The sequence below is a fragment of the Myotis yumanensis genome, unplaced genomic scaffold, assembly GCF_028538775.1.
Source record: "Myotis yumanensis isolate MYYU_CA2020_CCGP unplaced genomic scaffold, mMyoYum1.0.hap1 SCAF_5, whole genome shotgun sequence".
Classification (NCBI taxonomy): Eukaryota; Metazoa; Chordata; class Mammalia; order Chiroptera; family Vespertilionidae; genus Myotis; species Myotis yumanensis.
Window position 1 is genome coordinate 48,067,929 of NW_027223756.1, and position 25,438 is coordinate 48,093,366.

At 39.3% G+C, this 25,438-nt stretch overlaps 1 protein-coding gene across 2 annotated transcripts in view; it reads left to right on the plus strand.

The window, feature by feature from the left end:
• The window catches only part of NAA15 (N-alpha-acetyltransferase 15, NatA auxiliary subunit), a 70,908-nt gene that overhangs the window by 30,514 nt on the left and 14,956 nt on the right, over positions 1-25,438 (plus strand). For both annotated transcript variants that reach the window (XM_070415198.1, XM_070415199.1), the window contains exons 7-15: positions 4,319-4,438; positions 6,290-6,385; positions 6,525-6,631; positions 8,539-8,611; positions 11,600-11,769; positions 13,682-13,834; positions 15,893-16,021; positions 17,661-17,874; positions 21,566-21,759. In XM_070415198.1, coding sequence (XP_070271299.1) covers positions 4,319-4,438; positions 6,290-6,385; positions 6,525-6,631; positions 8,539-8,611; positions 11,600-11,769; positions 13,682-13,834; positions 15,893-16,021; positions 17,661-17,874; positions 21,566-21,759 — 1,256 coding nt within the window. The remainder of the gene's footprint in view (positions 1-4,318; positions 4,439-6,289; positions 6,386-6,524; positions 6,632-8,538; positions 8,612-11,599; positions 11,770-13,681; positions 13,835-15,892; positions 16,022-17,660; positions 17,875-21,565; positions 21,760-25,438) is intronic.

Genomic DNA, 25,438 nt, shown 5'->3' on the forward strand with positions numbered 1-25,438 from the left:
AATCAGACATTTGGGTTTATATGTGTGGATTGCAATAGGAGGGTAGGGTTTTAAATAAAAATCGTTAATGCTGCCATTTATTATAGGACTGACAAAAAAAAAGGAGTCTTATGGTTTTAAGAGTTGAGGAAGTGGTAATGGAAAATGAAAGAATGACAAGTAATTAAAAATACAAGTACTTTCTAGGAATTATCATCTAAAATGTTGCTTTGCCCTTGTTAGTCCAGAGAACTGAAATTTGCTGGTTCCAAATTCCATTGGCTCCCCTTGAAGTTGAACACAAGAAAACTGTGGTATCTGTTACATAAAACTGGATGTAGCCATTGTTTGCCTGATGGACTTTGAGCAGATGATATTGCTACTGGCGAGAAAAAAAATGGAAATTTAAGGTTCCTGATCCTCAGTTATGAACGAACAGCTCTCTTTCATTTGAGTTGTCATCCCTTAATGGTCTCTTAGTTATAAGGGGAGGAGATTTATGACTTCCTGGGAATATCGCTAGATTGGAAAAAAATAGTTCAAATTCCTTGATTGGCTGGCTCCTAACTAGCTATATGATCAAGGGCAAGTCTTGGGCCTCAGTTTTTTTATGAAAGCACACGACAGTTTTCAAAATACTCTGATACATTATTTCATTTGCTTCTCTTGATAACTTTATTAGTTATAGGGAAACAGTGATGGGTAAAACGGGTTACAGGATCAACAAAATATTTTTATAGCATGTGCTTATGTTTACTTGAGAATGATCTAATAGACACAGAATATTTGATACAGTAGAGGGTTTGTGATCTAGTGGATAAGTTAAAGGCTTAGCCTTAAATAACAACATGATTAGTTCATCCCCAGAGATGGTAGAGTATATGGGCAAGTGGATGTGTAAATGTAGCGGGCATTTGGGAGTTCTAATTGCTTTCATTTTCTCAGTAAAATAGGAAACAGAGCCATTGGTTCATTCCATAAAATTTGTTGAATACCTGCAGTGAGTCAGCTATTGGGGACAATATATATAAAGAGAATAGAAAGGAAATGAGTGTAGAATCATCAGTCTTTGGGAATTTCAGTAATAAAGGCGTTGTTAATGGTGGCGCGAAGGTGGGGTGGGGGTAGATGGGATGTCAGGATAATTTGGGAACTTCCTGGAGTAGGTGAGTGGGCATATAGATAGGCAGAAAGTTTCATTAATTCTTACTCCATCAGTTCCTTTCACAAAGAAAATGTGGGAGAAGATGAAGGGAAGGAAATGTGGATGGGTAGTGTAGGGGAGAAAAGTTGCAGGATATTTTGTATATTCTTAGTGAAGTAGGCTTTTGGTTAATACAAAGCGGACTGTCGTTCTCAGCACTTTTGAGATTTTGGGACTGAGATGTTGAGGGTAGAAGTCTCCTTTATGTTACAGAATGTTTAGCAGCATCACTAGCTTCTATTTATCAGATACCATGGCATCACCCCCTCCACCTCCCTTTACTGTGACAACTAAAAATTCTCCAGATATTGCCAAATGTCCCCTGGCTGGCAAAAGTGCCTCTGGTTAGAACCACTGGAATAGGCATTAAGAATATGTGCTCTTTCAGCCAAATTGCTTGGGTTCAAATTCTGACTCCAACATTTAACTAGCTGAATGACCCTCAGCAAGTTATACTTAAGTCCTCTCTGCTTTAAAATGATGAAATTAATGATAACCTAACTCATAGAGTTTTGAGAATTGAGTTAATGTATGTGAAACATTTCAAAGTCATTAACAAAGTAAGCACTCACTAAATGTTTTTTATTATCTGGTGAGAGCAAATGGTGTAAGGATATAGTTATAGTTTGAAAATAATAATTTTGGTCAATAGGAGCTGTCATGTTAAGGATAAGAATTCTGAGTAGTGTTTGAGGCTTATGTGAGTTTGGAGCTCATATCTTCTTCTACACTAATAAAAGAGAAACATGGTAATTGGCGTACGACCGCTACCCTTCCCATTGGCTAATCAGCGTATCCTTATGCAAATTAACTGTCAGCCAAGATGGCGGCCGGCAGCCATGCACTGAAGCGAGCAGGGAGGCTTGCTTCCTCCAGGGACTGCAGACTCCAACGTTCCCCGCCTCACTTGCCAGACTCTCAACTGCAACTCTAAGCAACTATTACTATGTTGCAAATAAGAAGCTAAACAAAACGGGCTTTCAGTCAGCCCCAGACTGCAACATTGTATCCATGTTTTCAGCAGCGAAGCCTCAGAGCTAAAGCTGGCCCAGAATAAAAAAAAAAAGAAAGAAAGAAAAAAGAAAACAAGGAGCGGTTGGAAGCTTTTAGTCAACTGCCAGCGGGAAAACAGCCCTCAGCCCCTCAGCCAGCCTGGCCAGGCACCCCAGTGTGGACCCCCACCCTGATCCAGGACACCCTTCAGGGCAAACCAGCCAGCCCCTACCTGTGCACCAGGCCTCTATTCTATATAGTAAAAGGGTAATATGCCTTCCGGCACCGGGATCAGCGTAACAGGGGGCAGCGCCCAAACCCCCTGATCAGCCCTGCTCTGTGCCTGATAGGGGGGGAGCTCCCCAATCCCCCGATTGCTCTGCGGCTCTGTGTGTGACAGGGTGCAGTGCACCAACCCCCTGATCGGCCCTGCTCTATGTGTGACAGGGTGCGGTGCCCCAAACCCCCGCCCCCATGGGCCCTACTCTGTGTGTGACAGGGTAGAACCATAACCTTTCCATCGGCCCTGCCCGGAGTGTGACAGTGGCGGTGCCCCAACCCCCTGATCGGCCCTGCTCTGTGGGTGATAGAGGGTGGCGCCCCAACCCCCCTCCACGGGCCTTGCTCTGTGTGTGACAGGGTAGAGCCATAACCTCCCCATTGGCCCTGCCCTGAGTGTGACAGGGTGCAGCGGCCCAACCCCTTGATCCGCCCTCCTCTGTGTGTGACAGGGGGTGGTGCCCCAACTCCCCTATCGGCCCTACTCTGTGAGTGACAGCGGGGAGCTCCTCAACCCCCTGATCGGCCCTGCTCTGTGCGTGACAGGCTATGGAGCCCCAACACCCCTGATGGGCCCTGCTCTGTGCGTGACAAGGGGTGGTGCCCCAGCTCCCCTATCGGCCCTACTCTGTGAGTGACAGGGGGGAGCTCCTCAACCCCCTGATGGGCCCTGCTCTGTGAGTGACAGGAGACAGTGCCCCAACCCCCCTGATGGACCCTGCTCTGTTAGTGACAGGGGGCAGCGCCCCAACCCCCTGATCGGCCCTGCTCTGTGCGTGACAGGGGGTGGCGCTGCAACCTCCCCATCGACCCTACCTTGAGTGTAACGGGGCGGTGCCCCAACCCCCCAATCAGTCTACCCTGAGGGTGGCATTGCAACCTCCCGATCCGCCCTGCTCTGTGCATGACGGGGCGGCGCCCCAACTCCCCAGTCGGCCCTGCTCTGAGCCAGACCAGGGGCTGCACTTAGGGATTGGGCCTGCCCTCTGCCACCCGGGAGCAGGCCTAAGCCAGCAGGTCGTTATCTCCCGAGGGCTCCCAGACTGTGAGAGGGCACAGGCCGGGTTGGGGGAACCCCCCCCCCCCCCCCCCGCCAGTGCACAAATTTTTGTGCACTGGGCCTCTAGTATTTGTAGTAAAACCAGTGCCTCTGTCCATTCATCTGATGACTTTGCTTTTTTTGTGTGAGAAGGTGTGGAACAAACAATTTGGGATCATCCAGGCCTTAAATTTCTAAATAAGGGAGCTGAGGTTTGAGACTGATTTTGATACTTGGGGCTGCTAATATCATTCAGGGACAAGATTGGTCGTGCAGCCCAGAAAAGACATGCAGTGAGTCTATGGGTTGCTGAGATGACTTAAAGCAGCGGTCGCCCTTGGACCAGCGGGTGGTCCATGAGGTCCAAAAGGTTGACGACCACTGGCCTAAAAAAGAAAGGAGTGGTTTTTCTGTAAGGTTGAAGGATAGGATTAATGAGACCAGAAGGAGAAAGACAAGTAAGTTCAGCTTAAAGTAAGATGTCTATTTGGTAGTTGGAAACACTAGAAAACACAGGTTTTGGATGTGGCCATGAATATAGGTACTACAGCAGAATAGTGTGTAGTTAAAAGATGATAAATTTAGGGTATTAGATTAGGTCATTAATTTGGATGTTAAATTGTCCATATGATGTCAGGAATAATTAAGTAGTAGTTGATGGGTTTGGTGATTGTGTTCCAATAAATTTGGGAAGTAGCTTGGAGTTAGACAAATATCTGAATAAACTGAGGATGTGGTGAGGATGGCATTTCTAAATATGAACTTGGGGAGAGACCATAATATTACATGGTAAATAGTCGTTAACTTCATTTGTGTTTTATCAGGGGAACTTCTGTTGCAATTATGTCGCTTGGAAGATGCAGCTGATGTGTATAGAGGATTACAGGAGAGAAATCCTGAAAACTGGGCCTATTACAAAGGCCTGGAAAAGGCACTCAATCCAGGTAACATTATTTAAAACTTAATTTCTAAGTTTTAATTGCTTCTTTTGTAATTAACATTTATTTTATCAACTCATTCAAAGCATCACTGGAAAAATAGTAGTTAAGAATTGGATCAGAATCTGAATACAAAAGTACATTTGTAAACTTCCATTTAATATGGCAAACAGCATTCTCTGAAACTTCTCTTCTACACAAATTCATAGAAATAGTTAAGAGAAAAAATTAGAAACAACTTTTAAAAATTCACAAATGTGCCCTGGCCAGTGTTGCTCAATCGGTTGGGCAGTCTCATCACCAATAGATTGCTGGTTGAATTCCCTAGTCAGGGCACATGCCTGGGTTGCAGGTTTGATCCCTGATGGTGTACAGGAGGCAGCTGGTTTATCTATGTCTCTCTCACATTGATGTTGCTCTTTCTCTCCCTCTTCCTTCCTCTCTAAAAATCAATTTAAAATCATTTAAAAAATAAAATAAAAAAATTCACAAATGCATATAGCAGCATCAAAAGCATGAAAGGGAAATTTCCATTGTCAGAAATGGAGATGTCTCCCTAAAGGAAAGAAGCAAACAACTTCTCTGGTAACCTGTGGCCACAGCAGAATGGCCTGCTGGGGCACATGAATATAGCTGAAAGAACAGCACTTGCCTATATGGGAAGAGGGACTAAATTTCCGTCACTCAAATAAACTTAGCTTTTGAGACACCCCCCTCCCCCCAATTTCCTCCATCACCCTCTCTCATGAACAGGACAGGCCCAGAAACATGTTACCTATAGATAGGCCTGCCTGTTCCTCAGCCAAGAGGATCTGATTTGAAGCTGTGTTTCCCTCAAGACTGGTATTGAGCCATTTCTGATATAATGAGATATGCAGGAGGAACTTTGTAACAATGTCATACTATCCTAGAACACCAGCACAGGAATGATAATTATCAATGCTAGCAAAAGGGAGAGTGGAAATAAAGGAGGAATCTAAGGTGAGGACAGGGAATTGCAGCCATGAAATATGAATAGTGATGAGAAAGTACCAATTAGGAATCTGGGAAACGAAAAACCTACTTAGTGACTTAAAAAATCTTGATTGAATAAGAGAGGCCACACCTGAGGGGAGATTAGTGAAGTAGAAGATTGATGAACTGAGGAAAGCTCTCAACTGAGTGTAAAGAAGAAAATACAAAAGAAATAAAGAGAAATGGAAGATAGGGGATCCAGAAGCTCCAAAGTAAATCAGAGGACAGGAGGTAGAAAAGGAGAGGTTGCCCCAGCCAGTGTTGCTCAGTGGTTAGGCATCAACCCATTAACCAAGTGGTCACCAGTTCAATTTCCCAGTCAGGGCACATGCCTTGGTTGTGGGTTAGAATCCCCAGTGGAAGGCATACAGGAGGCAGCCCATCAGTGATGTTTCTCTCTCGATGTTTCTATCTCTTTCCCTTCCTCTAAAAGTCAATAAAAACATAAATAAAATACAAGTCAGATCTGGTCATTAAAAAAAAAAAAGAAAAGGAGAGGTTGAAGAAAATAGTGGAAGAAGCCATCTATGGAAATAGAATAATTGAGCCATTCTCAGAACTACTGTACAGCAGTCCTCAAGATTTTGAAAGGCTGCCTAGAATAGAAGAGGATAAAGAAAGTTATGTATTTTATATGAGTATAGGTATTTAAAATGTGAAAATATTAGAAGGAAGGAAATATTCTGAAATGATCGTTGATGCATTTAAATGGTTAGATTATAAATAATTTTCTCATCTGCAAATTTTGTTTAATATCATATTTATATACCTTGAGAAATATGTAATTTGTTAGAAATATATAATAGTTATAGTTAAATATAAAAATTATTTTTTTGTTTGCAGCTAATATGTTAGAACGACTAAAAATTTATGAGGAGGCCTGGACTAAATATCCCAGGGGACTGGTGCCAAGAAGACTGCCATTAAACTTTTTATGTGGTGAGTATAATTGCAAAGGAATGAAAATGATGGTATGATTTATGGTTTCCTTGATTTTAAACATATAAAGGTGCATATTAGTAGGCATTGTTAGAGATGTCTGGGTAATTGTAAGTCAACAGGATTTTTTTCTTCCAAGGTGAGAAGTTTAAGGAATGTTTGGATAAGTTCTTAAGGATGAACTTCAGCAAGGGTTGTCCACCAGTCTTCAATACTTTGAGGTCATTATACAAAGATAAAGAAAAGGTAAAGCAAAATATGACTTTTTTTTAAACTATCATTTCTTTGCTTAGTATTTGGAATAATTGACTCTTGCTTATCTGTGCACATAGTACACATTTTGTGACTCTAGTATCAGTCTTCCTAGCTCATAGTTTAAATGCTCCTGTGCCTCTTCTTTCTTTAGCTAAATAATTTAGTGCTTATTTGTTGTAAGTCAGTGTAGGTATGAAAAGTTGGTAAGATAGTGATTTCTTCAATATTTTCTCTAATCCCTGCTCATGGTGAAACTCAGAAGTGATTTCTTTTTTTAAACTAAGATTTAGCTCAGTAATCTTTCTCCTTTTTTATTTAGTATAAAAAATTCTGTCAGAAGAGTTTATTTGCTGTCCCAGTAAGCTAACTTACTCTTTTAGCTATATATTACAATATTCAAATGCTTGTTAAGAGGATGTTTTGATCTTAATTTAGATTATTTTGCTTGCAAGTACAGTGGCATCAAGACATGTTGGTTGGATAAAAAAAAATCAGTTACAGTGAAGAATCAGAAAGATGGGACAAATTAAACATGCTAAACACTAACCTAAAGCACATAAGGTACACTTATTTGCCAGTCTTTTGTTGCGAGGCCCAAGGCATGGGCTTTATTGATGACTTTCGCTTTTTTTTCTTGCATAAATCACATTTATAAAATGTGGTCTGTTATTTTCAGTTTGGCTAGAGAACTTGATGATTGCAAAGCAGTTTTAATTGTAGAATTCCTATATATTTTAATGGTATATATGGTTGTTTTATTTAAATCTAAATTGGTTAAAAATACCTAATTTATCCTTGAATCTTTCCACAGTATTCAACTTATAGAAACAGTTCTTTCTTTTTATTCTCATTTCTTAAGTTTACATAATATTAAATTAAATTTTGCAATGATGATAATAAATGCAACTGATTCAAACAGGTTTGGGAAAACAAAACTTAGTAAGCATGTAGCTCAACTTGTGGGAGCAGAAGAACATGTGCGCACCAGAATAACCTAGCTGTGGCCATTCAGTCCTCACAGTTTTCTGAGGTAATGGAGAGAGCTGGTGTTAATCTGTTGGATCAGTTAAGTTGAGGTCATTAAAGAGAGCTTCTGTAGTAATAGAAGTCCATTTAATAAATTAAAAGTATTCACAGATTTCTTAGGAAGCTAGGAACAAGTAGTATAGTCATGACTCAGGAGAAGCCGGAAGAACATGGACACCCACCCACTCTCCTGGACCTCAGAAACCCATCTACTGTTCCATGTTGATTTTTATTAATGCTTTCCTCCGGATTATGAAATTGAAAGTTAATGCTATCAATTACTTACAGAATTTCTCATTTCACATAGTATTTAATTTTGATTTCTGAAGAATAAATGCTAATTTGGGTTTTATTTATATGGATTGAGATAAAAATCATCCACAACATTATCTCTTTTTGTCCAACCTTTTCCTGATTTCTAGTTCAATTTGATACTTTGTTTTCTAGCAGGGAAAGGAGTTGCCAGTAAGTTTTTTAAAAGTTATGTCTTATACATAAGACATGTATGGTTTACTTGCTTTTAAGCTTTTAAAAAATATGTTTTTATTGATTTTAGAGAGAGAGGAAGGGAGAGGGAGAGAGAGATGGAAACATTGATTGGCTGCTTCCTTCATGCCTCCTACCGGAGATCAAACTGGTGACCTCTTGGTGCATGGGGTGATAACCAATTGAGCCACACTGGCCGGGGACTTGCTTTTAAATTTTTATCCATAGATTAAGAGATTTATAAAAGTGTGTGTGAATGTTTATGTAGCCCTTTAATAGTAAATGACACATTCTGCACAGAAATAGTATATATATATGACATATATACATGACATATATATATATGCATTTTTTTACTAAACTGTGCTTGTGTATTTGTACTCTAGGTGGCAATCATAGAAGAATTAGTAGTAGGTTATGAAACCTCTCTAAAAAGCTGCCGGTTATTTAACCCCAATGGTAAGTTTTGGTTTTAAAAATATCTTGAAATTTTTAATGTACTGTGAAATTCTTAATTAGAAGGTCATTACTGTTCCTTATTTAGGCAATAAGTTTAGTATATTTAAATGTTTTTCCCCTTTAAGCTAGAGATGCATTAATCTAAACATTGCATGAAAATATTTGGAAGGAAGAAAATCACATTAGCTTATTTAAACACATTTTATGTAAAATTAAAAACATCTCCAAAATAGATGTAATAATATAATGATTATCCATTTATCCACCACCCAGCTCCAGTAATTTTTATCTCCTGGCCAAACTTTTTTCATTTATATTCTTACCTATTTCCTTCTACTGCCATGTTATTATGAAGCAAATCCCAAACATCACATAATTTCATTGATGAATTATTTTAATATTCTAAAGATCATGGCCATAGTATCATCACCACACCTGAACATTAATATTTCCTTAATATCAAAGAAAAAAAGGTCCATGCTTACATTTCCAGTTATCTTAGACACATCATTTTTTTTTTTCTTTTTGTTTTTCATGTTAGTTTGAATGAAGATCCTGATGAATTCTGTACTTTTAATTTGGTTGATATGTCTCTTTTTAAAAAAATATATATTTTTATTAATTTCAGAGAGGAAGGGAGAGAGAGAAACATAGAGAAGTTCATGGATCGGCTGCCTCCTACACGCCCCCCACTGAGGATGGAGCCCACAATCTGGGCATGTGCCCTTGATCAGAATCGAACCCAGGACCCCTCAGTCCGCAGGCTGACACTCTATCCACTGAGCCAAACCGGCCAGGGCTGTTAATATGTCTCTTAACTCTCTTTTATTCTATAGGCTTTTCTTCTATCTTCTCTTCTTCCTGTAACTTGTTTGTTAAAGAAATCAGATATGCTTGAGTTTTTCTACAGTCTGGCTATAAAAAATTAAAAATTCAATTCCTCAGTTGCAATAGCCTCATTTTAAATGCTGCTCAATAGCCATCTGAAGTGACTGCCTACCATATTGGACAGGGCAGATACAGGACATGTCCATCATCACAGAAACTTCTAATAGACAGAGGCTTGATGAGATTTAAAGTTTGGGGCCCCCGGGGGGCGTTGTTTGCTTTTGTTTTGTTTTTATCAGAAGAGCAGTGAGCAGGATTATTTCATGGGTGGTGATATGTTCTTCCACCAAGAGACATGTAGTATTTGTTATACATGTTAGCAACTGGTAGAAATTATAAACTTTATATTCTATCATTCATTTTTGTTACCTTAAAAGAAATTTTTTCGATCTATTTGTGCTTATCCAATATTTCATTATGCATAGGAAAAACAAGATACATGCTGCTTTTTCTCCCTGCCTCTTCTACCTTTTTTTTCCTCGTTTTTTACCAGTTTTCAAAATAATGAATTGGGTTACTAACATCCTTCAAATATGGCTAGTACATGTTTTAAAGGTATTATGAATTCCTGGATTTAAACATATTTGCTGTTTTAAGTCTTTGCAATTTCAAAATATATTTTTATTGATTTCAGAGAGGAAAGGAGAGGGAAAGAAAGATAGGAACATCAAGGATGAGAGAGAATCATTGATTATTTGCCTCCTACACACCCCTTACTGAGGATCAAGCCCACAACCGGGGCATGTGCCCTTGACTGGAATCGAACCCAGGGCCCTTCAGTCTACAGGCTGATGCTCTTATCCACTGAGCCAAATCAGCTGGGGCAAGTCATTGCAGTTTCAATGGTTCCAGCCTTCTTATACCATGGTAGTAGTTGATAGCTTCCTTGCAATTTTCTTTTTCCAGTTTATCTTGTACACTGTCCATAATGGACCTGGAATCAATTGTTTTTTCCCAAGGAGCCCTGGTTCTTGCAGTGGGAAAACCCAGTATGGGAACTGGGGTGCTCATTGCTGTTGGTTTGATCATAATTTCTAGGTCTCAGGTTAATTTTAATACTATTTAGAAGGCGTTGCCATGGTTTCATTGGTTAATCATCATAATATTCCTTTGATTATCAGCATTTTTCTACATATTTTACAAATGTGGAAGAGGTTCAATGAAATGCCCAAGAATATGCAGCATTTAGTTGCAGATCTATCATATCGGGAGTTGGTGAGTTCCACTCCTATTGTTTGTCCACTGAGCCATCCTACTTTTACCAGGAAAAAAATAAGCAATCTGTTGCTTTCTTCGAAAGCAAAGAACAATTCTCTGATTTTAGAAATTTGTGTTATAAAAAGCACTTTTTAATGTGTGGGTTGTGTATTTAACTTACACATTTTCTTATGAGTATATAAAAATTAAATTATGAAATAGAATAAGTATTTTTACTTATCTTTTTTGGGGGGTATAGTTTTTATTCTACCCCAATTATGAATTGTTGCATATTCACCATAATATTAAAATATATTAAGAATATTATAATCACCAGAATTTAAAATAACCACATCATAAATATATATATATGTATAGTTTAGTACATAGTGAGAAAACCAATTAAACAGTTGGCCTTGTTCTTTTTTTTTTTTTAACTTCACATTAATGGAAAATTTCTTTTGCCTTTTTTTCTTTTTTCTTTTCTCATATATAAATTCCTGGTCAATACACTCATAGTTCTAGTACAACTTGTCTTTCCCCACCCCTTTCAGTTTCCTTTAGGTAATATATATTTGATTTCATTTACCCACCATGTTTATTATGTAAAGTTCTTACTAAATGCAAGGCATTGGGCAGGAGGTGCTGTAGTGATACAAAATAGAAAGTGTGATCCCATTCAAAGATCTTATACTAGTACATTTAGGGGTAATTTTACAGCTAGCTATATAAGTGACATGGTTCAAACTACTTTCTTTATTAATAAAGATAGAATGCCCATTTTGACGTGGGTATCCTCTTGATATATATATATATATATATATATATATAAATAAAATGTATATGTATAATGACTAATCTTGGTTTCTTTCCTCTTCCACCTGCTTCCCCTACTTTTTAAAGATGATGGAAAAGAGGAACCGCCAACCACATTACTTTGGGTTCAGTACTACTTGGCACAACATTATGACAAAATTGGTCAGCCACCTATCGCTCTTGAATACATAAATACCGCTATTGAAAGTACACCTACGTTGATAGAACTCTTTCTTGTGAAAGCTAAAATCTATAAGGTAAAAATCTATTCCTTTTTTTTTTCTTATAGAGTAATGAGACTTAGAAATTTTTTTTCTATATTTTATTGATTCTTAGTGCTATAAGAACAATAACTGACTATTTGACAGCTCATAAAACGTGAAGTAACAAGCATAGTACATTCTTAGTCTGATTACTGTTACACTTGTCATGGTCATGCTAATTGGATCACTCATATCTCTCTCTCTCTCTCTCTCTCTCTCTCTATATATATATATATATATATAGACACATATATGGTTATTTATATGTGGTTATTATATATTTTCATACATTCTCACACATATATGTATCTGGTTATTTTCTTGGTTTGAAGTAGTAAGAGTGTAGGTAATCAAAAGTAATTATATTTGCTGTGAAATACTTGTTTCTGTTAACATTTGAGTTTGATCATATGTCAGTATCTGGTAATGTTAATGAAATTAAACTAAAGATTCTATTCTGAATTTTACATATATCTTTTGCCTCCTCAATTCTTGGGTCTTGGTATGAGAATTTCTAATCATATGTTTTAGTATCATCTTAAAATAAAATAAATTATATTAATATACAAATATAATTTAGTAATAAAACTTACTGGGGAAGAGCTTGTAAACCAATAATTTATTTACCAAAAATAAAGAAATTAAGTCATGTTTTAAAAGCACTTTTCAAATCTAGGTTATGTTCATTAGTTTTGTGGCTTTGCCAAATGGACTAGTTAGTTGAACTAGAGTGAGGATCACTGTGGAATGTTCACTAATGATCCTAATCAGTTTCAATGGTTCCTTTGGGTAGAAATTGGTCATCCCTTTGCCTTTTACCAGTATGACCTTTACATTTAATTATGTTGTTCTCACTTAAATATTTCAATTATTATTTATTCTTTGATTCAACCATTACTTTTGAGTATTCACTGTGTGCTAGATAATATTGTTGGCAATGAAGTTATAATAGTAGTCAATAATCCTATATAATAAAGAGCAAATATGCAAATGGTCGTCACGCCCTCACACCATCACATTGTAATGTTTCAGACACTCAACACTGGGGAGAGAGGAATGGGGACCAGCCAGGCACAATGAGCTCACGAGAGAGGAATGGGGACCAGCCAGGCTGTGGCCCAGGAGAGGGACAAGCCTCCCACCCTGCGGTCCCAGGCACCAGCACCTGCGCCTGTGGCCTGGGAGAGGGACAAGCCGCCCACCTTGTGGTCCTGGGCGCCTGCGGCTGTGGCCCAGGCGAAGTCGCCCTCCCACAGTCCCCTGTGGCTGTGGCCGGCCCTGGGTAAAGCCGGACCAGGTCCTGGCTGCCTGCAGCCGGCCAGAGGGAGGGAAGCCCAGGTCCTGAGTGCCTACAACTGGCTGGAGGAGGGAATCCTGGGTCCCACGTGTGGGGCAAGGCAGAGGTGGTTAGGGCGATCAGGCCAGCAGGGGAGCAGTTAGGGGCGATCATGCCAGTAGGGGAGAAGTTAGGGGCGATCAGGCAGGCAGGCAGAGGTGGTTAGGGGCAATCAGGCAGGTAGGCAGGCAGACGAGCGGTTAGGAGCCAGTGGTCCTGGATTGTGAGATACAGTCAGACATCCCCCGAGGGGTCCTGGATTGGAGAGTGTGCAGGCTGGGCTGAGAGCCACCCTCCCTCCCTCCACCCCACCCCATCCACCCAACCTGTGCACTAATTTAGTGCACTGGACCTCTAGTATTAAAATAAGTCTTTACTATTAGAGAGTCTTTACTCTACACGGCCAGAAAGGTATCAGAACTTATAGCAGAATTTATGCATCTGCACTGATTAGTCAGAAGAATACCTTTCTTTCATTTGTGGTTTCAGTCATATATCAATAGGTAACTAATTACTTGCATAGGAATATTAGCATACTGACAGGTTTATTTTGTTTTTGTACCCTGTAAGCATGCTGGGAATATTAAAGAAGCTGCGAGATGGATGGATGAGGCCCAGGCTTTGGACACAGCAGACAGATTTATCAACTCCAAGTGTGCAAAATATATGCTAAAAGCCAATCTGATAAAGGAGGCTGAAGAAATGTGCTCCAAGTTTACAAGGGTTTGTACAGCTAATATTCTTACTTAAGAATAAACAGTTCAGCCCTAACCGGTTTGGCCCAATGGATAGAGCGTCGGCCTGCGGACTCAAGGGTCCCAGGGTCAATTCTGGTGAAGGGCATGTACCTTGGTTGCAGGCACATCCCCAGTAGGAGGTGTGCAGGAGGCAGCTGATCAACATTTCTCTCTCATCGATGTTTCTAACCCTCTATCCCTCTTCCTTCCTCTCTGTAAAAAATCAATAAAATATATTAAAAAAAACCAGTTCATACTTGTATACCTTACTTATTTTCAAAGTTTGGTTCTAATATATATTTAAAATATATATATTTTTATTGATTTGAAAGAGAGAGTGAGAGAAAGAGAGAGAGAGAGAGAGAGAGAGAGAGAGATGAATGATGAGATAAAACCATTGATCGGCTGCCTTCTGCATGCCCCTTACTGGGGATCGAGCCTGCAACCCAGGCATGTACCCTGACCTGGAATTGAACTGTGAACTTCTGGTTCATAGGTCAGTACTCAACCACTGAGCAACACTGGCTGGGCATTTTCTAATATTTTTAACATCAAAATAGGATTTTAATTAAATCACCTTATCAACAAAAAACAAATCAATGTTAGTATAAAACATTATTACCTTTTAGATGGTTGTACAATGGGTTTTTTAACTCTGATTTATATTGATGGATGTTCAGATTAATTTTTTTAGGGCTGAAGGAAATTAATATAAATCGAGTACCTGCTATGTGCCTAGTGTTCTGTTTCTTAAGTTACTCTCCAACCCCAATTATATAGATACTAGAGGCCCAGCGCATGATTAAATCGTGAGCGTGTAGGGTCCCCTAGGTCTAGCCTGCCATCAGGGCCGTGTCCACCGCCCCCAACACCTCGCATGCTCCGTGGACGCTCCCGCCCCTTGCCCTCCACCGGATGCCAGGTTCCCACCTTCCCTGGGCCTGGCGTTCACCCACTTGGAGGATGCCTGTAGGCAGCAGCCCCATTGAGGAGCCGCTCTTGGTGCCCTCCCCTTTGGCCATGACCTGCAGGCCACGCCATCTGGTATCGGGATGCCGGGATGTCCTTCTGCTCCACTGGCCTCTGCTCCGCCTGGGTTCGGGTAGTAACCACTGCTGCCACCACAGTTGCCGTGCAAGAGTAAAGCCGGCAGGCTGGTGGCACAATTGAGTGCACACTCACTTACACTCCCCCTCCCACCTCTCAAAGGTTAGCCCTGCTCTGTCAAATCCAATCAGTCTAGGAGCTCTGCTACCCCACCTCCAGCCAATCCGCTCGCCCACCGGCCTCACACCCCCCCCCCCCTTCCCCCCAACTGCCTTCCCAACCACCCTGGATGCTCTCAGTCTTTTGAGCTGAACCTTGCAACCCGGTGAAGGCAGGGCGGGCCACCTGACACACCAGGAAACTGAAGTCTGAGGCTGAGTGTGAGTGTCGCTCCACTCTGTTCCTCCCATGGAGCCTGTCCTATCCCTCTGCGCCAAGTGCTCAGATCCCACCCCTCCCTGACGTCAAGGGCCTATTCTGCCTCCCCGCTGCCTCCTGCCTCCCACCGCTGCCCCTGCACCCCCACTGCCCGCAGCGCCCTGGCTCTGCTTCTGCCTCCCACCTCTGCTGCCTTGGCTCCGTTCCTGTCTCTGCTGCCTCTACTTTGCTCCCTTCTGCAGCACTTGGCTTCCTTCTACGTTGTCTTCAGTCTTCGCTCCCGGCTGGCATATGCAAATTAACCACCATCTTGGTTGGGTTAATCTGCATATAGTCATTCTGATTGGCTGGTGTGTGTAGTGAAGGGTATGGTCAATTAGCATCTTTGTCTTAGTGTAGATTTTGATTAGTTGTTTACAAAGGTACATATTTTTTCTGTGGTTAGAAATATAATTTCAGTTTCTTTCACATTTTATTCCCTCTTAATCTGAGAATGGGTTAAAAAACAGAAAATGATTTTGAAATAATTCAGATTATTTGACCATCTTTTTCTGAAATCCTGTGGTAGAATAATGTATTAGGTAAGAAATGTTCTTGAATATGTGTGATTTTCACATAGGAAGGAACATCAGCGGTAGAGAATTTGAATGAAATGCAGTGCATGTGGTTCCAGACAGAATGTGCCCAGGCTTATAAGACAATGAATAAATTTGGTGAAGCACTTAAGAAATGTCATGAAATTGAGAGAGTAAGTACCCTGAACATATGAGTTTTTTATTTTAATTCTCTTAAATATTAAAGATTTGGGGTAAATCCTATTGTTTTTTCTTTTCTCTTTATAAGTTACAGTAAGTGATTTCTAAATATTAGTATTTACATTTTTCAGTTTTTATAATGGAAACTAGAGGTCCAGTGCATGGAATTTGTGCATAGGGGGTGGATGGGGATCTCTCAGCCCAACCTGCACCCTCTCCAATCAGGGAGCCCTCAGGGGATGTCCTACTGACAGCTTAGGCCCACTCCTTGTGGTTCTCTGCTGTCTTCGGGGCCCACTTGGCTGCTCCTGGGTTGCTGTGGGCGACAGCCAAGCAGGCCCTACTGTGCTTTGTCTGCGGGTCTTGCGTGGCCGCTCCCGGGTCACTGCGGGCGACAGCCAAGCAGGCTCTGTTCTCAGCGGCCGCCCCAAGACTTGGAGGACTCCAGTGGGGCTGAGAGGACTGGGTGCTGCCATTTTTTGTGTTGGACTGATGGTTAATTTGCATATTACTCTTTTATTAGATAGGATATTATAGACTGCATTTTCTGCAGACTTTCCCATTGTCTACTCCTCCTGCAAGAGTTCATGTAAAAGTATTTATGGAAAGTTTGTATCTTATGTTTTCATTGATTTTTTTAAAGTTTCTTTGAAATAGCTGCTGTTCCTTTAATAACACAAAGTTCACTAAGTTATCCTAGAAACCTGTTTGTCATAGATTTGATTAGGGATACCATATTCCCTTGACATTTATGAGATGGGAGCTTAGAAGCCTTTTTACAATATTTGAATAGCCTATGTAATGCCTCATTTTTTATAAATTCATTGTTTTTGTAGTCCTCTTCACTTTTGATTATTTTTTGTGTTTTATTTCCAGATAAAAATAGGTTATATAATTTCATGCTTGTTTCGTTAAGTAGAGAACCCCAGAGCTTAGTTGAATTGTGTTAGTTTCTGATTGCTTGATTTACTTTCTAATTGATTTCTACATACTAGCATTACTATTTCATAGCATTCAGATTTGTATCCTTATAAAAGTTACCAGATACTGAATATTATAATACTTAGCAAATTGTTCTCAATGTAAAAACTGAATGTTTATGCAAATCTTTCTATATTACATCATTATTTATACTGTTTGATTTGTCATGATAGCTTTATTTAAGTACTAGAGGCCTGATGCACGAAATTTGTGCAAGGGGCTCAGCCCTTGAAGCCCTGTCTGCCTCAGCCGGCCCTTGCAGCCCCTCACAGCCTCGGCTGGCCCTTGCAGCCCTGGCTTTGCCCAGAAGGTTGTCTGGACGGTTGTCCTGCTATTTGGTCTAATTAGCATATTAGCTCTTTATTATATAGGATAATTAAGGAAGGAATAAATATGTTTTAAAGCATTGTGTTTCCTTTTTATCCAACAAATAATTCAGTGCTTTGTATGTGCCATATGTTTTGCTAATTGGTGATGGCCAATTATATTTGCTTATTTGCAAAGTGTTTAGTATATTGAATGATTGTAACTTTTTATGTTATTTTACTAATGTTTTTATGCTTAGGACATAGGTAATTCCAAGGCTTTGAGTTTTGTTGTTTTCTTTGGTATTGCTCTATTTCAATATAATAAAAAAGACAATTTTGTTAGCATTTTATAGAAATCACTGATGACCAGTTTGACTTTCATACATACTGTATGAGGAAGATTACCCTTAGATCATATGTGGACTTATTAAAACTAGAAGATGTACTTCGACAGCATCCATTTTACTTCAAGGCAGCAAGAATTGCTATAGAGATCTATTTGAAGCTTCATGACAACCCCCTTACAGATGAGAATAAAGAACGTGAAGCTGATACAGGTATGGTATGATATACAAAGAACTCTTATTGTTTGCTGTGGTATGAGTATGTGTATTTATGTTTTTGTGTAATATATAAATTTTTCCTGAGCAGTTTCTTAAGCATTCTCTGGGAAGATATTATAACTAGCCCTTCGCATCTGTGGGTTTTGCATCTGTGGATTCAACCAAACATGGGTTGAAGATAATGAAGGGGGCCCTGGCTGGGTTGCTTATTTGGTTGGAGCATCATCCCATGTTAAAAAAGGTCCTGGATTTGATTCCTGTTCAGGGCACATAAATGGATTGTAGGTTCAATCTCCAGTCAGGTGCACAGGAGGCAAGCAATCAATGTTTCTCACATTGGTGTTTCTCTCTCTCTCCCCCTTCCTCTCTCTATAAAAATCAATAGGATCATATCCTTGGGTGAGAATTAAAATAAATAAACAAATAAATAAGTGGGAGATCCCAGAAAGTTTCAAATAGTAAAACTTGAATTTATCACGCGCCAAGCACTATACTGAACCCATGTAAATGAAGTGATGTTTGGTTATACCATGTTGTAGCCTATATGCAAATACTGCTTCATTATATAATGGACTTCAATATCCGGGGATTTTTATATCTGGGGGGGATCCAGAGGATACTGAAGGTATACATGCTTAGAAAATGATGACAGTCACTTTTGTGATTTTCTCTAAGCAACAAAAGAAAAATACTGTTCCCTTAGCCCCGTGGTCGGCAAACTGCGGCTCTCGAGCCACATGCGGCTCTTTGGCCCCTTGAGTGTGGCTCTTCCTAAGCCTTAGGAGTACCCTAATTAAGTTAACAACAATGTACCTACCTATATAGTTGAAGTTTAAAAAATTTGGCTCTCAAAAGAAATTTCAATCGTTGTACTGTTGATATTTGGCTCTGTTGACTAATGAGTTTGCTGACCACTGCCCTAGCCTGTTTCGCTTAATGGATAGAGCATCTGCCTGCGGACTGAAGGGCCCCAGGTTTGGTTCATGTCAAGGGCACATCCCTGGGTTGTGGGCTCAATCCCCAGTTGGGGCCTGCAGGAGGCAGCCAATCAATGATTTTCTCCCTTCCTCTCTAAAATCACTAAAAATATATTTTTAAAAATAGAAAAAATACTGTTTACTTTATACTTTCAAAAGTTAAGTAAGAATTTAATTTGTAACTGATCATTAGCTTTTAAGAAGTTTACTTCCGTGAGTTTTACATATAATAATTGGTTTATTCAATATTGTAAATTGCTAGCTCCAGTACTGTAAATTGCTAACTATATAAATAATGTTGGCATTCTACATTAATATTGACTGCCAGTATGTCTAGTTATTCCTCTTATTTTTTTTTAAAGAGCCAGACCCCCTTTTAAAGATATATTTATATTTCATTGATTTTTTACAGAGAAGGGAGAGGGATAGAGTTAAAAACATCAATGAGAGATTAACATCGACCAGCTGCCTCCTGCACACTCCCTACTGGGGATGTGTCTGCAACCAAGGTACATGACCTTGACCGGAATCGAACCTGGAACCTTTCAGTCGACAGGCCAATGCTCTATCCACTGAGCCAAACCGGTTAGGGCTAGTTATTCCTCTTTTTAATAATTTGTAATTAACCTACTAAAAGATGAATATTGCTTGAAAATTAAAAGCCAGCTTGGAATTAAGCTACTAAAATTGTTCAGTGACTTATCATTTGACCAGTTTTTAATATGCCTTTTAAAAAATTATATATTTTTATTGATTTCAGAGAGGAAGGGAGAAGGAGAGAGAGAGATAGAAACATCAATGATGAGAGAGAATCCTTGATCACCTGCCTCCTGCACACTCGCAACCCGGGCATGTCCCCTGACCAGGAATCAAACCATGCCCTTCTTCTGGTTTATAGGTTGACACTCAACTACTGAGCCATACCGGCCAGGCTTAACATGCCTTTTTTTTTTTTTTTTAAATATATTTTATTGATTTTTTACAGAGAGGAAGGGAGAGGGATAGAGAGCTAGAAATATCGATGGGAGAGAAACATCGATCAGCTGCCTCCTGCACACCTCCTACTGGGGATGTGCCCGCAACCAAGGTACATGCCCTTGACCAGAATCGAACCTGGGACCTTTCAGTCCACAGGCTGATGCTCTATCCACTGAGCCAAACTGGTTAGGGCAACATGCCTTTTTCATGGCAGGGTGTCAGTATATGTAGGGAGAAATCTTGCTTAGATGATTATTTGGAAAATAACCTCAGAATGAAAATGATCTAGCATACATGTAGAGAGATATAAATTAATTGTACGTCCAAATACTTTGTGACTCATGACAAAAATATTACAGGAGTTGAGGCATAAAGAGTGTGTCAGATTTTTTTCTTCAATCCTAAATTTCTCTTCTGATGTTACAGTTGGTTGCATTGTATATCCTGCTAAATAACTTTGGATTTTTGTTGTTGTTAATTCATTATTAAATTTTATTTCCTGTTAGGCAAGAACAGTGTAGAAAGTTCTAAGGTCACACATTGAAATCATTGTACAGATTTCACTAGAATCTGTTGCTACCTGTTGTTTCTTCAAGTACAAAAAAGATACCAGTAAGATTCTACAGGACAATTTACAGTTGAAGCTGAGAGCTGAGATCCCCTGACTTTTTTGTTCACACTTCCTGGCTTTCTACTCTTCCTCATATTGTACAAATAATACACAATTAACTATACAACATTGAAACAATTCAGAAATATCCTTAACAAATATGAGAAATCTCCTTTCACTTTCCTCCTACCCAAAGATTATCTCCTTTCAAATGGTTATCCCTATGAAAGGTGCAGTTTCCTTTATACACAATTTTTAATTTCCAGAGCTTTATGTATACATATACTTTACACATTCATTTTAGGATGGTTCTTTGTATTTGCCCTTGTTCGGAATCAAACTTGGGACCCTTCAGTCCACAGTCCGACCCTCTGTCCACTGAGCCAAACCAGCTAAGGCTCATTGTCATTTTTTAATTTACCATTAGTTCATCAGCAAATATTTCGTGTTTTTTGTGTATTTTGGTATGCTGTGAGGCCCTGAGAATACAAAGATTACAAATAAGACGCAGTCTCTGCCACCAAGTTGCTCAGTCTAAATCAGAAACAGATGTATTCATCAAGTTTTGTGACAAGCAAAATACAGGGTGGGGAAAAGTAGGCTTACTGTTGTGATTACATGAAACTGTATTCTTGTATTATTACTTATTAATAATTTTATTTTCCATACGAACAACTGTAAACCTACTTTTGCCCCATTCTGTTATTAATCAAATAAAGCAACAATGCTTCATTTGTCAGTGGCAGCACAGAGTGGAGAATGAGTTTGACAAGGTTAGAGAAGGCATGGCTAGGAGAAAGCATAGTACAAAACCATAGAGATATGAAACAGCTTGTTATATTCCTAGAATTGTTACGTAGTTTAATATTGCTGTAGGAACTTTTATGCTTTGCTGTGGTTACAGCACCAAGTCTCCTTCTGTTTTCAAAATTTTTTTTAAGCCGTTACAGGGTTTACTATCAAATTGTGGAGCCATTAAAAGGCTAGGTACACATTGGCATATAAACATGGATAATGTAATATTTATGGGAGTTTGTATGGGAATATTTAGTAATAATTGATCATTACTAATCTGATTAATAGGCTTACAATTCTGTTAATTAACACTTATTGCCTACAGCAAACATGTCTGACAAAGAACTAAAGAAACTACGTAATAAACAAAGAAGAGCTCAAAAGAAAGCCCAGCTAGAGGAAGAGAAAAAAAATGCAGAAAAAGAAAAGCAGCAGAGAAATCAGAAAAAGAAGAAGGATGACGATGATGAGGAAATTGGAGGTCCAAAAGAAGAACTTATCCCTGAGAAACTGGCCAAGGTACTTGATACTAGTGTTTATAGCACAATTGCATGAAGTTTCATGACCAACTATTGTCGTTTTAAAGTATCTTAGTCAATCATTTTGTTATAGATTTTAGAGCAAAAAATTATTTTTCAGTTTAGTCATCTTCCTTTTTTTTTTCCTTGATCACATTTCACGTTTAAAACTTGAAATAAAGATCCTGATCCAGCGTAGTCTAGATCAGCAATCGCCAACTGGTGGTTTGAAATGTTGTTGACTGCTGGTCTAGATGGTGTAGTGGAAAGTTTGGGCTTTTGAGTCATTCTGATCTGGGTCCACATATCAGTTCTTACATTTCACTATGTGCCTAGGACCCTATGTCTAACCTCTCTGATGTGTTTTTTTTTTCATTTGTAAAATGGGACTAGAAGAATTCTCTACTAGGAAGAGATGTTAGGGCTAGCGAAAATATATGTATAAAGAATATAGTGTCTGTTGTAAGTGGAAACATGCATGCTTTTATATCTAGGCAGCTTTTTTAAAAATATGTTTTTATTGATTTTTTTTTTTTTTTTAAGAAGAAGGGAGAGGGAGAGAGATAGAAACATTGATGAGAGAGAAACATCAATTGGCTGCCTCTTGTAAGCCCCTTACCTTGGTAACAAGCCTGCAACCTGGGCTGTGCCCTCACTGGGAATCAGCGGGTTTCCTCTTTGTTCATGGGTCAACACGCAACCTCTGAGCCACACTGGCAAGGTTTTATATAGGGAATCACTTGTTAAAAAGTGAGTTTTATATGTGTATCTTTAACCCATGTTGTCAGTTTACAGTATTTCTTCATCGGACTTTGCTATTTATTTATTTATTTATTTATTTATTATTATTTTTAATATATTTTTATTGATTTCAGAGAGGAAGGGAGAGGGAGAGAGATAGAAACATCAATGATGAGAATCATTGATCGGCTGCCTCCTGCATGCCCCCTAATGGGTACTGAGCCCGAAATCTGGGCATGTGCCCTTGACCAGAATCGAACCTGGGACCTTTCAGTCCCCAGGCCTATGCTCTATCCATTGAGCCAAATCAGCCAGGGCTAGACTTTGTTATTTAAACCTAATATCTTAGCTGAAACCAAGATAAGCTATTCATTGTCACATGAGCCATTTTGATTAATAACATACCTATGCAGTTTCTCTTGTGGCCCTTGACATCTTCCTACTCCATGTAAAAGTAATTGCATAATTTCTTATATTAAAGCAATATAGTAATGAGGACATTGCCCTAGGGTTCAGTTTTAGCCTTACTAGTAAGTAAAAATTCAAAAATCGTTGGATGCTTTAAAACTAAGGAAAATTATAATACCAAACAAATAGAGTTAGAAAATAGTTTTAGAAGTATACCAGAGAAGATGGACAGTAATATAGCATTATTGTTATTTAAGTACTATATAGAAATCTAGCTTGGATTTCATAAATATATATTGACACCTTTTCACGAATAATTGTATATATTCTAGGAAAAAAAAGATGTTACTTTTTTATTGTTTGGGGGAATTTATTTGAAGGGTATACAGGGAAGTAAGTAAACAAAGAAAATTTTAGGCCTTTTAGGCTTTTGCTGGCTTTGCTTAGTGGTTAGAGCATTGACCTGCTCACCAGAGGGTCGCAGGTTCGATTCCGGCCAAGGGCTCGTACCTGGGTTGCAGGTCTGATCCCTGCCCCTGGTTGGGGTACGTGTGGGAGGCAACCAACTAATGGATGTGTCTCGCTCACAAAGATGTTTCTCTCTTTCTCTCCCTCCCTCCCTCCCTCCACCTCCCCCCCCCCCCCCCTTTCCACTCTCTCGAAATGAATGGAAACAATATCCTCACTCTCCCAGTGAGGATTTAAAAAAAAGAAAGAAAGAAAATTGACCTTTTAGGCCTCATAGAGAGCTGCAAAGTTATTCAGGGATAATATCAGCTTCAGGGGCTTTGCACTTTTATCCTCAGCTTTCTTTATTACCACTACTTTACTACCATAACTGACTGCCTGCCATCATTATTCTTTCTACTTGCTTTCTCTCTACCCCATGACTTTCCTTAATGACTTTTTTCTTTGTAACTCTTCACATCTTGCATTATAGGTCTTAAAAGAGAGGATCTATATGGATTGAGTACCCTCACAAAGCAGAATTCTGTACCAGGCTTCCTTATAGACTATAGGGTTTGCCTTGTGTCAAGCCTGTTATGGCTGGTTTTGGGCCAGATGTCAAGTTGTAATCTAATCTTGTAGAGTCTCAGAACAAAATAATGCCTACAGAAAGTGCTTCATTTGGAAGAAGCCTGGTGGAAGGGACTCAGTTTCATAGACTGTTCTTCAGTATATACTATTCTTACCTATTAGGCACATAACACTCTTCCTAGAATAACTGCTTCCAAGATGCCCCCCCATCTAATATCAACCACATTTATCCATATCCTCAATGTGGTTGCAGTGCCAAATTACATCAAGCTGTCAAAACCAGAGCTGGCATTGTAGGCCACTTTAAAAGCACCTGCCATGTCTGGGCCTATGATCTCTATTTGCTTTTTTGTGATCCTATATTTCAGCATTCTTACCTGTGATAAATGGTAAGTTTAGTGTCTCCAGTTGAGGATGATATATAACAGCGGTTCTCAACCTGTGGGTCACGACCCCTTTGGCAGTCCAACGACCCTTTCACAGGGATCGCCTAAGACCATCCTGCATATCAGATATTTACATTGCGATTCATAACAGTAGCAACATTACAGTTATAACGAAAATAATTTTATGGTTGGGTCACAACATGAGGAACTGTATTTAAAGGGCCAGAAGGTTGAGAACCACTGATATATAACATAAAAGCATTACTAAGTTAATAATTCCTTTTAAGGAGAAAAGGAAAATAGGAAGAGGTTTAGTTAGTGAGTTTCATACTCAGTTAATGGAATATAAAATCTAAAGTCTTGGAGGACACTGTGTTTCTTGTTTCTCCAAACTGTCACTGGGTAGTAGTTGGCATTTATGAGTTCTCTCATGCACCACCCCTCCCATGTCTCTCCTTGCCTTCAGCCAGCATTCATCTCAGCTGGATTTTTCTTCCCTATTGTGCACGCACACGCATTCCTTATCAGGGGTAATGAGTCCTTAGTATTCTGTCTGTATAGAGTTTAATAGTTTTTAAACTTTTTGTTGTTATGCTGAGAATGTAGGGAAATATACTCCTGCACAACGTATTTTAACACAGATTAGATTTCAGGTTAGTTTGTAAATTAATATGGTCAAAACTGCCCTTGCAAATAAATGTCTTACATTTAACATCAATACAGTTACATTCGACATTTGTTTAAGTAAATTCAAATCTTCATGACTGAAGGTGAATTTTCTTTGAGGCAAAAAAGAGTATGAATAATGCTGGCAATTCTATCCATTACTCCACTCAGTAAACATAGGGACCCCAACTGAGTCTGATTGGATTTCGGTTAGTATAATGCTTGTATTTGTTCAACTTCCCTATATTCCTTGTCTCCCGCCCCCCCTTTTTTTTTTAAATCCTCACCTGAGGATATGTTTTTCATTGATTCTAGAGAGAGAGATTGAGAGAGAGAGAAAGAGAAAAATAATGTGAGAGAGAAACATTGATCAGTTGCCTCCCATATGTACCCTGGTATGGTCCCTGAACAGGTCACGGGATGATGTTCTAACCAACAGCC